General features: G+C 40.3%; 1 protein-coding gene across 1 annotated transcript in view; it reads right to left on the bottom strand.

Moving 5' to 3' along the window:
• Positions 1–12,582, bottom strand: part of LOC139929709 (zinc finger E-box-binding homeobox 2) — a 29,126-nt gene that overhangs the window by 5,120 nt on the left and 11,424 nt on the right. Inside the window, exons 2-4 of the mRNA XM_078283744.1 lie at positions 3,048–3,341; positions 1,345–1,558; positions 226–409 (exon numbers count right to left, since the gene is read on the bottom strand). Coding sequence (XP_078139870.1) covers positions 226–409; positions 1,345–1,558; positions 3,048–3,341 — 692 coding nt within the window. The remainder of the gene's footprint in view (positions 1–225; positions 410–1,344; positions 1,559–3,047; positions 3,342–12,582) is intronic.

Here is a 12,582-nt window from a genome sequence, read left to right as displayed (position 1 = left end):
AAAGAAAACAGTGCCTTGTCTCTCCATCCCCCTTGCTAAATGTAGACAAATCCACTAGCAGATATACAAAATAAAGGAGATAAACTATAATATAAATATAGTGCAGTACACTATATCAATTTTTGCCATTTAAATCAACTTTAGACATCAAATAAAACATATAATACATTTATCGTTATGGCAGTTTTTCAGTCAGGTTTCTCCTACTTTCTGTGTATATCTCACCTTGTCCTGCAGTTGGTTGTGAAGCGCCAGGTGCCTCTCCATCTGTGCCCTATAGGTGGCAGTGTATCCACAGAGCGGGCAGACCATGTGGCCCCCTTCCCTCTCCTGACAGTACTTGATGTGCTCCCTCAGAGAGGCTCCGCGCTGGTACGTCCTGTGGCAGAACGGACAGGCCTGCTGGCTCCTCACTGCGTCCGGGCTCAGAGCGAGGGCATCTGCTGCAGAGAGAGTTAACATTTCAAACAGACTGCATTTAGCTCACTCATCTAACAAAAAAAAATCATAAAAAACACACCTTTATGAACTTTATATGACTTAACTTTATGGCCTACTTTTTTTAATATAAACTTGATACATTTCAGAAAAAAGCTGAATAACAAGCTACATATTAACAAGTGGGGCAGTATATGAGTGAACTCTTTGTATATGGATGTGCAAATGCGCTGGCGTTTTTTAGACCCTGAAGAAAGTTCTGTGCCGAAGCTTTGGTGGTTTAATAAATGTCACAAAACTGATGGCGTGTAACTTTTGTTTTCCTTTTCGCTGTGTCATGCCTTTTACAATTATCACATTACCCACGCAATAGGAGGCATATTGTAGCCCTCCATGACTAACAACTAAACTTTTTTCAGGTTGACATTAACACGAAGAGTCTGATGTAGAATATGATATGCACTATGATTAAGCTTGGGGCTGAGCAGCTCATTAAGCCTTGTTGCGACTTAAAGCTACAATATGCAATGATTTTGATATTAAAATAACACTACATAAATAGGCTATTTTATACATTATCAGTCTGTGTCTGTCTGGGTTTCTGTGTGTACATGCCAAAATCACCCCGTTTGCCTGAAATTGGCTTTTCAGTGATATTCTGGACAATTTTCGGCATATGACATTTGTGGGTCAGTGACGGTGAGCTGGAGAGTGGCTATCAGGAGCAGGGAAGTCACAGTAACAACAACAATGGCAGAAAGCAGTCAGAAACAAAAGAACAGTGAAGCTAAATGTGCATCAAACAAGACCTGTTCGAACACACAGATGAACGTCTGCATTGCTTTTTGTTGCATATTGTGACTTTAATGTGATTTTCTGATCAATAGCATTGCAGCCCAGATTGACCTACCTGCTCCGTCAGGTGAGCGGTGCTGGGCCCCGGGCGACCAGATGGCAGGTGGCAGCTCATCATGTCTGCTGCCGGGATGGTACATGGCTGTAGTGCCATTATGGGTCAGGTGGTCCAGGAGGCTGGCTGAGTTAGAGGCCTTCCTCAGTTGGGCCAGGAATTCATAGTGGGCCAGGTCCTCCAAGGCATTCTGGGAGTCTAAGTTCTTACCTGGGAGCAGAGACAAAGATATAGAGAAATTTAAATATCTAAAAATTTAGAACACCAATTTAATTACTTTAAATATGTTTATCCATAGCTAAGTCTGCACATGAAGCTGTTGAGCAGTTAGGTGTACATTCAAATTTCTATGTAATTTTAATAAATACAACAATTGGGGCTTTGTTTTGTTTAGTGTTAGTACCAGGAAAATGTCAGTATTGCTACCAGATTCTTATATGTCAATGCTGTGTGACTTTCTCTAGAATGTCTAATACTGAAAAAAACATTGTTGGAGGTGGTGTGTGTATTGGTTTTTCAATGAGCCTGTCAGTGGGGCTGAGTCACTGCTTCTGTTAAATGGCCACATATATATTTCAAATAAAATACTTGTGAAAGTCCATCATGGTGTTCCATCTCTCTCTGTCTCTCTCTCTCTCTCTCTCTCTCTCTCTCTCTCTCTGTGTGTTTGTGTGTGCGTGCATATTTGCATGTGTGTGTATGTGTGTGGGAGGAGTGGGTATAAATTGTAAAATGACACCATGTGCAACTGAAAATAAAATAATGCAACTAAATTGTTTACTTAAAGACTGACAGATAAAAAAAAAAACTATTCTGGGAACCAGTTGGCCAGAGCTAAAACTAGATTTTCAGAATTTTTTCTTTTTCATGCCCTTGAGTGCAGTGACAGGCAGGCAGGGAGAAAGAAAGCCACAGATGTACGTGAAGAAGAGAGGGCGCCTTCTATCACGACTCAAGCCAGTCAGCTTTGCTTACAGCGCAGTGACTTTGAGGAAGATTTTTCAAATGTTTGCAGATGTTGGCATATTTTGAGCTGTTTTTATGTGGTGAAGGGAAGAGCCGGTGCGGTTGAGTGTTGTAAAAACTCAGCTTTGCCTTCATCAGGCGAGGCCAAATCACACGAGGCGAGAGAGCTAAGTGATTGTTAGTAGGCAAGCCGCGTGAGCCTTTGATCTCTCCTAAATAGAAGGGAAAGCCTCGCGTCGCGCAGTGCTGATTTCAGTACCGTAACGTCACCTCTTTGATGCATGGAAATATTGTGACATTGTGTGGGATGAGTTCTTTTGTCATGCTTTCAGAAGGCAGCCTTTTCAAAGAGAAGAGCAAAAAAAGAAGGAATGGCTTGTAGGAATGGCACGATTTCACAAGGAGCTGATAAGAAGGTGTATCTGGAGGGCTTTGAGAAGCATCATGAGACTGGAAGGGTCTTGCATCAGAAAAACAAAGTAAACCTGATTAAACATACATTCCCAAACAAGTCTCATGGACTTATAGAAATAATGACAGTATGTCTGTACCATACTATGACATTTTTAAAAAAAAGGCCGTTGTGTTAGGGCCTTCTCCAGATCCAGATAGAGAAATCTAAAGGGAGACTTAACGGTTTAGAAAAACATCATTCAAAGGGACAATGGGTCACGTTTACAGTCTAAAAGTCCACCATACCATTTCACCTATATTTTATAAGGATGTAACTTACTGTACATCCTCAGTGGCTCCTGGTCTCCTTCCCTGTCTGTGGCGGATGTGGCAGTGACAGCACCGTCTCCCTCGGCCTCGGCCTCCGGCTCCACCTGCACCCAGTGGTTCCTGCCGCCGGGGCTGAGGCTGTGCGGCCGGGTGGAGCGAGCGGGGCTGCCGGGCTCCTCGGTCCCCTCGCTGGGCGTCAGGCTCGTCTTGTCCAGGCTCTCCTGGCAGTCCTGGGGCTCCAGGCTCCACAGGCCCACCTCATCCTCCCCCTCCGATCCCAGCGAACTCACTCGCTCAGTGTCCACTGTGGGAGGGAAAGAGAGAGAGAGAAAGACAGAGGCGGAGGGGAGACAAAAGGTTATATTAGGTTATACAGACGAGTCATGGTTAAATGTAATATAGTGTATGTTTATTAGGAATATATGATTAAGCAATGCTGCGCTGTATTTCAAACAACAACACAGTTTAAAATCAAATATCAGGGACATGTGTCTTTAATCTATATTTAGTATGAGATGCCAATTATTATTTTGTAGTGTAAAATCCATTTTTTTAACTATGATTCAGAATGGAATGAGCATGTGTTTCTTATCAGTTGATATTTCATATGGCTTTGTGTGGGTTGAGCTGCAGAGTATGACCAATACAAGCCAGCGAATAACCTGCACAATTACAGAAACGATGTCAGGAACTGAAACCAAAGCAGGGTGAAAACACCACCCGAAAACGTAAAAAGTTTCATAAATTCTGAAATATTCCTTACATGATGTTTGAAGTCAAAAACAAGAACAACTGCATAATTATTTGTTTGTGCTCAATTTCAGTGTTGCTGCAGTATCCTGTTCCCTTGTAAGCGACGGGAATGAAATAGTCTTCATGTGAAGTTGTTCAATGTGTTTCTTATCATGAGATATTTCATATGGCTTTGTGTGGGTTGATCTGCGGATTATGATCAATACAAGGCAGATGTGTTCAGCTTACAACCTACACAACTGCGCAAAGGAGATCCAGAACTGAAAAACGAGGGTCACTACTAGAAATTATGATATTTCAGAAATTCCGCAATATTTCCTACACAGCATAGAACTTCAGAAATAAAAACAACCCCAATTATCATTTGTAGTTTCTGCTCAATTTCAGTGTCATTTCTAATTTCTTTCTTTTACCTTGAAAGTACAGGGACCAAAACTCTATATGTCTATTTTGGAAAAAAAAAAATCATTAAATGAAGTCACTCAAATCACTCAAAATCTTTAAGATATAGAGGATCCAGTCTATAAAAGTATTATTCATTTCACAACACAGGACTTAAGTAATGTACTATCCTTTAAAAGGTATTACAGCTTGTTTTAATTGTGCCACTGGTCATTTTGTAAGTGTAGGTGTTGCTTCTTGTCAAACGGAGGATTTTTCATTTTGTAATGAAACTCTTCAAATATTCTTCATGTAAAGGGATAAAATGTAACTTTGAACTAAAACTGTTTAAACATGCAGTTGCTCTTCAAGAACTAGATGATGAATAAGGTGAGTGTTGAAGCATCACATTTTTCGACCGGTTTATCAGCGCACATACTGTGTGTTTCATGTGCGATTCATTTTTGACAATGAGGCAGGGAATCAGGGTAGCAGTAAGAAGAGTCAGAGGAATGATAAATAACATATTGCAAGTTAAAAGTCTGCCGCTGTACCCTCTGTGCCCAGACTGGAGCAAAATTGGAAAGGCACACTACTTTTTCCCATGGCAAAGACAATAAATGACAATCACAAACACATGCCTGGGATTTCAGCTGTAGGCTCTTATTTCCCAGGCTTTTTTGAGGACTCTCTCTGTTTTCCTCTCACTGATTGGCAATATCTAATCACAACCAAATAATGACCATTTAAGAACACAAATAGACTCCTTGCCAATGTCTTTGAAATATCATGAGAGAAAGCCAAGCTGTTGTCAAGGGGGAGCGTGTACTGTGCCTACATATAGTGGGTCAATAATTCTTTTTGTGTTGTTGTGAAAATGAAGTTTCACAGCTCATTAAACACAAAATTTATGCATTAAACAGTCAAAACAACACTCAGAGGTTTAAAGATTTTTTTTTTTCCTGTGAACTCATCACAGTCCCAGACTGCATCCTTACTGACTAGTAGACACAGACAAAGGATGAGCAGTTTATTTTAATTCCTCTACACATCCAGATATGACCCACAGCAATGAGAAAGTCCATGACAGTACATTGGGGGAAACCTTTTAAAATGAATGGTCAAGGCCACATCAAGAAACCTCACATTTAATATCAGTTCCACTGAATGAACAAACACACACACACACACACGCCCACACACAATCATTGTAAGACATGGGTCAATGACAGTATGTAACTTTCCCGTTATGACTACACAGCTGTTACTGGAAGGGCAAAGGGGGACCCAGTGCTGCAGGGGGTGGGTGGGTGGGGGGGGGACGACCCGCAATCACAAACACACACCTACAGCGCCTGTGTGAGCGGTACAGTTTACACAAATTGTTCTCACTCACTGCAGATTATCTGCCGAATATCAAAACATGTAATGACTATCTTTCAGTGAATTAACTAATCTCAGAATTTATGACCAACATGTGTCTCCACTTGCATCAGCAGTTTGTGTGTGCTGTCCCAACTTGATTACAACCTTGTGAAAAAAGGCACACATGCAAAACACTGATTCACCCGAGCCTAGTCACTCTCGAGCTTCTGCTCCATGCGGTGCGATGCTGCTCTCGCGGGGAGGAATGACTTGCTTTTATGGGGGATGAAATTGGTCATCAAATCCGCTTCCCTAAAACGGACAGCTATGATGTTATATGATGTTGTTGAGGTCGACCTATCAGCCCTGCAGGAGTTTCCTGGGATGATAGGACATACCACCGGGCCCAAAAAGAGAACAATCTGGTCCAGATTAGCGTCAAATTGGCTCTAATTTTCTCTCCCATGACAGTGAGTGACACTGGGCCTATATGCGCCGTCATTAAAGCAGCACGGCGCTGGGATGGTTTTCATTATCGGGCCCATTGATTTATTTATTTGGATAGCGAGTGCATTCTTCAAAAAGTCTTTTATTTGAGTAGGACCACTAAATCTTTGAACAGCGCAGGAGGTTTGGGAGTGCCTGTATGTGTGTGTGTGTGAGAGTGTTTGTGTGTGTAATTGTGCATGTTTTGCGTGATATATATGTCGTGTGTCAAGGTACAAAGGAGTTTTAAGAATGATGAATTCACGCAATGTGTATCTGTTTTATGAGTGTGTAATTTGTTGGAAGACACTGAACACAAAATAGCACGCAGCACAGTAGAAAACAGGGCTGCTATTTTGCATGCGCTGTAGTGTGCGTGGGAAGAACGTGACTCATATCCAGAGAGTGCTAACCGAACTGTGCTGCATCATGCTTGACAATGTCGATCAGTTGGTCCTCTGGGGACTCTTTCTGATGGCTTGACAACAATAACGTGTTCAAATCAAACACTGCAGTAGTGTTCTTTTAATCTCTCTCTCTTTCTCTCTCTCTCTCTCTCTTTCTCCATCTCTGGCAGTGACTTATTTGTCGCCTGAGAGAGTGATGGCCTATCTGCCAGAAACAAGTCAAGTGGGTCTTAAACTTTTTTCAGCCTGGGATACCAATCAGAAATGCAGTCGTTCTCCCTGAGGCTACTGAAAATATATTGCTGTTCTTGTTATCTGGGGACCCACCAGAAAGAGGCGTGTGATCCCTTTTGGATCCTGATCCATAGTTAAAGAAATTACGACCTAGTTCTTTTATTACTTCCTTTAGTCAGTCTGGGCTCAGTTTCCCAAAGACAGACAGACAGACAGACAGATAGACGACAGACAGATAGACAGACAGACAGACAGACAGGCAGATAGACGACAGACAGATAGACAGACAGACAGACAGACAGACAAACAGATAGACAGACAGACAGATAGACAGACAGACAGACAGATAGACAGACAGGCAGATAGACAGACAGACAGACAGACAGACAGACAGACAGACAGATAGACAGACAGACAGACAGATAGACAGACAGGCAGATAGACAGGCAGGCAGATAGATAGATTGCCACACAGCAATTAAAACACCCGCATGCACTCATATACACAATATACAGTATATGAAATGGACACACAGAATTCATAGGTACCACATGAAAGCACAAACCACAAATTTGAAAAACTTCAGCATCTGAGATCAAGAAAAAGCATCTCAACATTGCCTTTGCACTGGCTTACAACGGCACAAACATAGTTTTAGTACCGGGGTGATTTTGAAAACTAGATCCTGCTCTGTTTATAGCCCAGAGGGCATCTACTGTATAGTAACTCTCTAAACTGCAGTTTATTTTACGGTGCACACATGTGATCTGGTATTGACTTAGTAATTATGTGGCGAAATGGTAAGCACACAGTAATTACCTAGGAAATACCTTGTTTGTTTCTTTTGGTTTTAAATTGCAACAAACAAGACTAGGCCCCATTTACCATATACTGTAATTGTTACCATTTCTGTTGATTTTAGGACTATTCATGGTTTTAACATAAAAGCCAGAATAACAGTACCGTGAAATTATTAATACTATTCAGCTTAGATTTTGTTTGACAAGGTACAGTGTTCAGATAATATAACAGCATAAATAACTCAGTAAATAACTCAAAACCGCAAATAACAGAATGAGGCATTATATGAGGCATTTTTGGTAGCTGTTAAAATTTACACCTGTAGCATGTTGTGATTTATACACATAAATGACTTTATGAGCAGCATCCAAATTGTGCATAAATACTAATAAAATGTTAATGGAATAAAAATAGCCTGTATCTAAATAGCCAACATCTAAATATAGCTTAAAAGCAGAAGTCTGCGATAAGGTTTTCTTTACAGTTTTCATTCTATTTGTTATAGATGGAGACAAACTAGGAGCATCAAACACACACCACATGCATGCTATTACACTCACCTTGAAATATAAACAGAAAATAAAATTAAATACATATGTTTAGCATTAGAGTTTAATTTTAGAATTTAAAGGTTATTAGACATGGGAAAGGGCTCTTCAAGTCCTCTTTTTTTAATCTATTATATCATTCAAACGTTAACCAGCCACCCAGAAGGAACAAAATCCATGTTGTCATGATGATATGACATAATGCATATATGTAATACAACATTAGCATAATAATGCTTCATTACAGTAACAGCAGATGCATTTCACAGAATAGAAAATGCAGGCGGCAACACAATGTCAGAAATAAGTGGGGATCCAGCCAACTAAATGCACTGAGAGCATTTTTAAAAACATGTTCCTTAATCATTATACTCATATTTTAAAATACTGATACTTTTTGAAACAAGTCTTTTTTTATACAAAACAATCCTTCTACTATATCCTGAAATAATTACCTTTCTAATTAAGGTATGAAATAATGCTTCTTCAATGCTGTTAGAAGTAGAGTTGTGATAGTTTCAGGTGTCAAAGGAAACTCATCAAATGCTATTTTGGACAAGGTAAATTACCACACAAGGGTCACGGACGCCCACACACATAAACACGAAGCAAGCACAGGAACACATATGCATAGTCATTTTACAATACCTATGACAGCAACTCAGAGAGGAGATACATCCATATTCATCAGCAGAGTGCGCCCATGTCGACCACGATAACTGCTCTTTGAATATTATCACAGAAATAAAACATGCCATTTAAAAAATTCAAAATGTGGGAGTTCTCTTATTCAGACCTGCTGTCTGACATTCATACATTGAGTCATGGGGGACCGCAACTAAGAGCAAACACCTCCCACCTGATCTCCTTCATCTCAGCAGCAACTCAAACTCTCTTTCTCTCAGAGTGATGACTCTTTCTGTGTTTGGCCTGGTTTGGTTTGGTTTGCTATGGCCTGCTCTAACAACACTGAGGGAGAAATAAGCACACTGATACCCACGTGTCTGTCTTGTCTACCTCGCTGTGTTATTGCTCATGCACCAAATACATAATGCACACGCTGTCATACCCTGGACATATTCAACAAGAAGAGTTGTTGTCATGTTGCAAATTCAGTAATACAAACAGTATTTGAATATTTTAGATTCCAAAATGCTATTTATCCATTTTGCAAAGAAAAAATAATAATTTCATTACTCATTATTTAAAAAGCACTGTACAAGTGCATATAATCTTTAAAATGTTACTATTTTGTAAGGTCATAAGTCAGTTTATGCTTCCAATAATATTCAATAGTGAGTTTAATTTTCTTGACAGAAAAGCTGGTGTTGAATTTTCCACTTGGCGGTAACTCATTTTGGAATGAAACTCTTCATTTCATTTTATCCAAATGGTTTGTAGATTATATCATAAATGCTGACAGCAAATTGAGGATTAAATGCTCTGAATTACATGTTAACCGATAGGAATGGTGGTAATGTGATGTTTGCTGCAATTTTATTGCATTTCTGTGGCCAGAGAAGAGGAAGTGCAAACATTCTTGTCTAATGATCGTGAAAATAACCACAAACACATTGATATGGAAGTTTAAGACGTACAGTCTAGTCTAAATTCATATCTACAGCAATTGATTACATTCATTTCCTAACTGGCTGGCAGCGAGCCACGCAGCAAGTCTGTCAGTGTGTTCTGGCGAGGCTGAATAAATGAGACCCACACAGCAAGTCAGTGAAACTGTCACACCCTGATCTGAGATGTAAATGTCACATCAGTGTGGAGGAAGGAACACTGAAAATGTGTTGTGTGGTGTATTTTGCATGGTTGCAGTGTGTACAGAATACAATGCAGTGATGCAGTGGTATATACAGTATGTTAGAGAGAGAGAGAGAGAGAGAGAGAGAGAGAGAGAGAGAGAGAGAGAGAGAGAGGTGGAGAGATACCAATGCATGAAAGAAAGAAAAAGAAAGTGAGGGAAACAGACTGGGGAATCAGAAGATAAGAGAGGGACACACACAGAGAGAGAGAAATACAGAAAGAGAGAGAGAGAAAGAGAGAGAAAGAGGGCAACAGTGTGTCAAACTCTCACCAACACAGATCACAGATGCAGAAATGTGAAAAAGAGGCTATAGGGAAATTCCCTCAGCAAAACACACACACACACACTTAACTAACTACACAGAGATGGCAACGTGGGTATAGAGAAAAACATACAAACAAACAAACAAGTACAACTTGTGTCAAATGCACAAGACGGGGAGCAAGATTGGCCTGCTGCTGCAGAACAAACTATAGCACGGATCAAACAGACACACACAGCAAAGAAATACATGACAAGAAGTGTCTGTGTGTGTGTGTTTGTGTGTGTGTGTGTGTGTGTGTGTGTGTGAAGCTACAAGAAGATCTGAGCTCCAGTCAGAGATAGAAAAGAGCCCAGTGCCACAGCAGTAAAGCCGCTGCTCCGTGTCTTTAGATGTCCTGCTCATTAAGAGACACCACCCTGTCAGGGTATTCAGACCGCTACCACAGAATGTGTGGCCGTGGGGCAACATCTGCCCCCTAAAAGATATAGAGGCACACAGATCAATCACTTCAGGAAATAAACACACTGCTAATTTCCTCGCATTGATTACGCTGCGGCACTAAAGTACAATCAAATAGATAGAAGCACACAGAACAGCACTGCATTTTTTAACACAAAGCTGTATTCTTTTTGCCCCGACAACAAACACCGTATTGAAACTATTTTCCCTTTGTTCAGTGAGGCTTTTAATGATTCCACCATTGTTCAATTAGGGCCCTTGTGACAGAAAAGCAGATCCCCTTTCGGGCATTTTATTAGCTTCAAAGCCACTGATCCATTCACTGATAAAAGTCACAAAAGTTGATTTGTCAACGAGTTGCGCTATTAGTGTGACTGTGCGCTGGTGTTAGTTTCATTATTCACATATGAGCGCCCAGTATGATTTCAGAGGAACCCAAGTGAATCAAAGCATGCCCTTTAAGACACTAAATCTATAGTGTTCAAATTCTATGGCCGCTATAAAAGGGCTCAGGCATCTGAAAATAGATTGATATCAGTGTTATTTATCAGTTATTCTCTATCTACATGTCACATCACACCACCAAACAGTGAACCACATCTACTCAGTGGAATCTGCTCTGGTGTGACTACAAAACAGCATCAGATAAGCCCAACAGTCAAACAAGTTGAAATAATGTACAGCAAAACCATCAAACAGGCAACCAACTAACAAATAATAAAAAAAACTCTGACTTACAGTTCATATGTTGCAGGGCAAGCTAATCCCCTTCATTGTGAAACTGAGAGGATAATGACCTGGCTGGTATCTTTATCTTTCACCTTCAATACTTGACAATGTTTTTTTTTTTTTTTTTTTTTTTTACATCTGTCTTATCTCCTCCTACTCATATTTGCACCATTACCCATGCGCACTGCACACCTCTGCTTACTTTGTGGAAATTGTAACCATGTATATTGTATATAATATATATCATATTGGACTGTATACATTGTCATATCCTGAATCTTACAAAGTACATTTTGTCTATTAATGTCTGCTTACTATACTGTATTTATGTAACGGTAAATGCACTGTTGATTAAACTAGTTTTCATTCTGACTGTGATAAATGCTGGGCTGACATGATAGAACAAGATAGTGCTAAAACCACAACATATGTACACTCCAGCAGCATTTTCAGGGTGCCCATGTGTGTGTGAGACAGAGACTGAATGTGGACAGGAGAAGGGTCCCGACTCGTCGTCTAGACCAGGTTCAACAGCACAAAGGTATACATGCGTGTTTGTGAGGCAGCGAGAAAACTGTGACTCACTTGGAGGTACAGTATACTGAATAGCAGAGACGTAGATACACATGGTGAGGCTGTGCTGAGCAGGGAACGCACACTCACAGCGTATACTTTCATCCCCCCTCATATTCCCACCCAAACCATGTATTCAGATTGCGGTGAGACCAATTCTAAACATCTATTTTATGTGTTTGCAGCCTATAATGATGTTAGCCATGTTAGCTTGACAGCTGTCTCCACTGTGAACAGACTGTGAACTTTGCATTGCTAATAGGTATAGCATAAGCAGATGATATTGGTGCCACTACTAGCAAGTCAGTTGCCCCAAAAGTACCTAGATGTCCAGTGCGCATCATTGTAGTGACTGTTTATCAACTGCAATGTGCCAGGTCCCTTGTTGTTGTAGGGTATCCTGTTTTAGCACATCTTAGCTATAAGAAATACACACAGATTGCTCATTCAGGTCTTTAGCAAAACCACAGACGGGGTTAAAGGCCGGAAACAGAGAAAATAGGGGAAATGTGGAAAGTATGGCGAACACACAGTACATATTTCTATTTGAATCTAGTTGACTTGAGTTGGTTTATAAGTTTTGTTTATGACACTTGGAAGAGCTTAGTCAGTAAGCAAGAGGACATGCTTTTTTTTTTTACACCAATTATGTATCTATTGTGTAGTATGTGTTACCCATCAAAAAATGAACATGAGCAAAAGAACAGGTTATAAAATATACCAAAACA

This window comes from Centroberyx gerrardi, chromosome 5 (assembly GCF_048128805.1).
Source record: "Centroberyx gerrardi isolate f3 chromosome 5, fCenGer3.hap1.cur.20231027, whole genome shotgun sequence".
In the NCBI taxonomy this organism is placed as follows: Eukaryota; Metazoa; Chordata; class Actinopteri; order Beryciformes; family Berycidae; genus Centroberyx; species Centroberyx gerrardi.
This window is presented reverse-complemented; position numbering and strand designations above follow the sequence as displayed.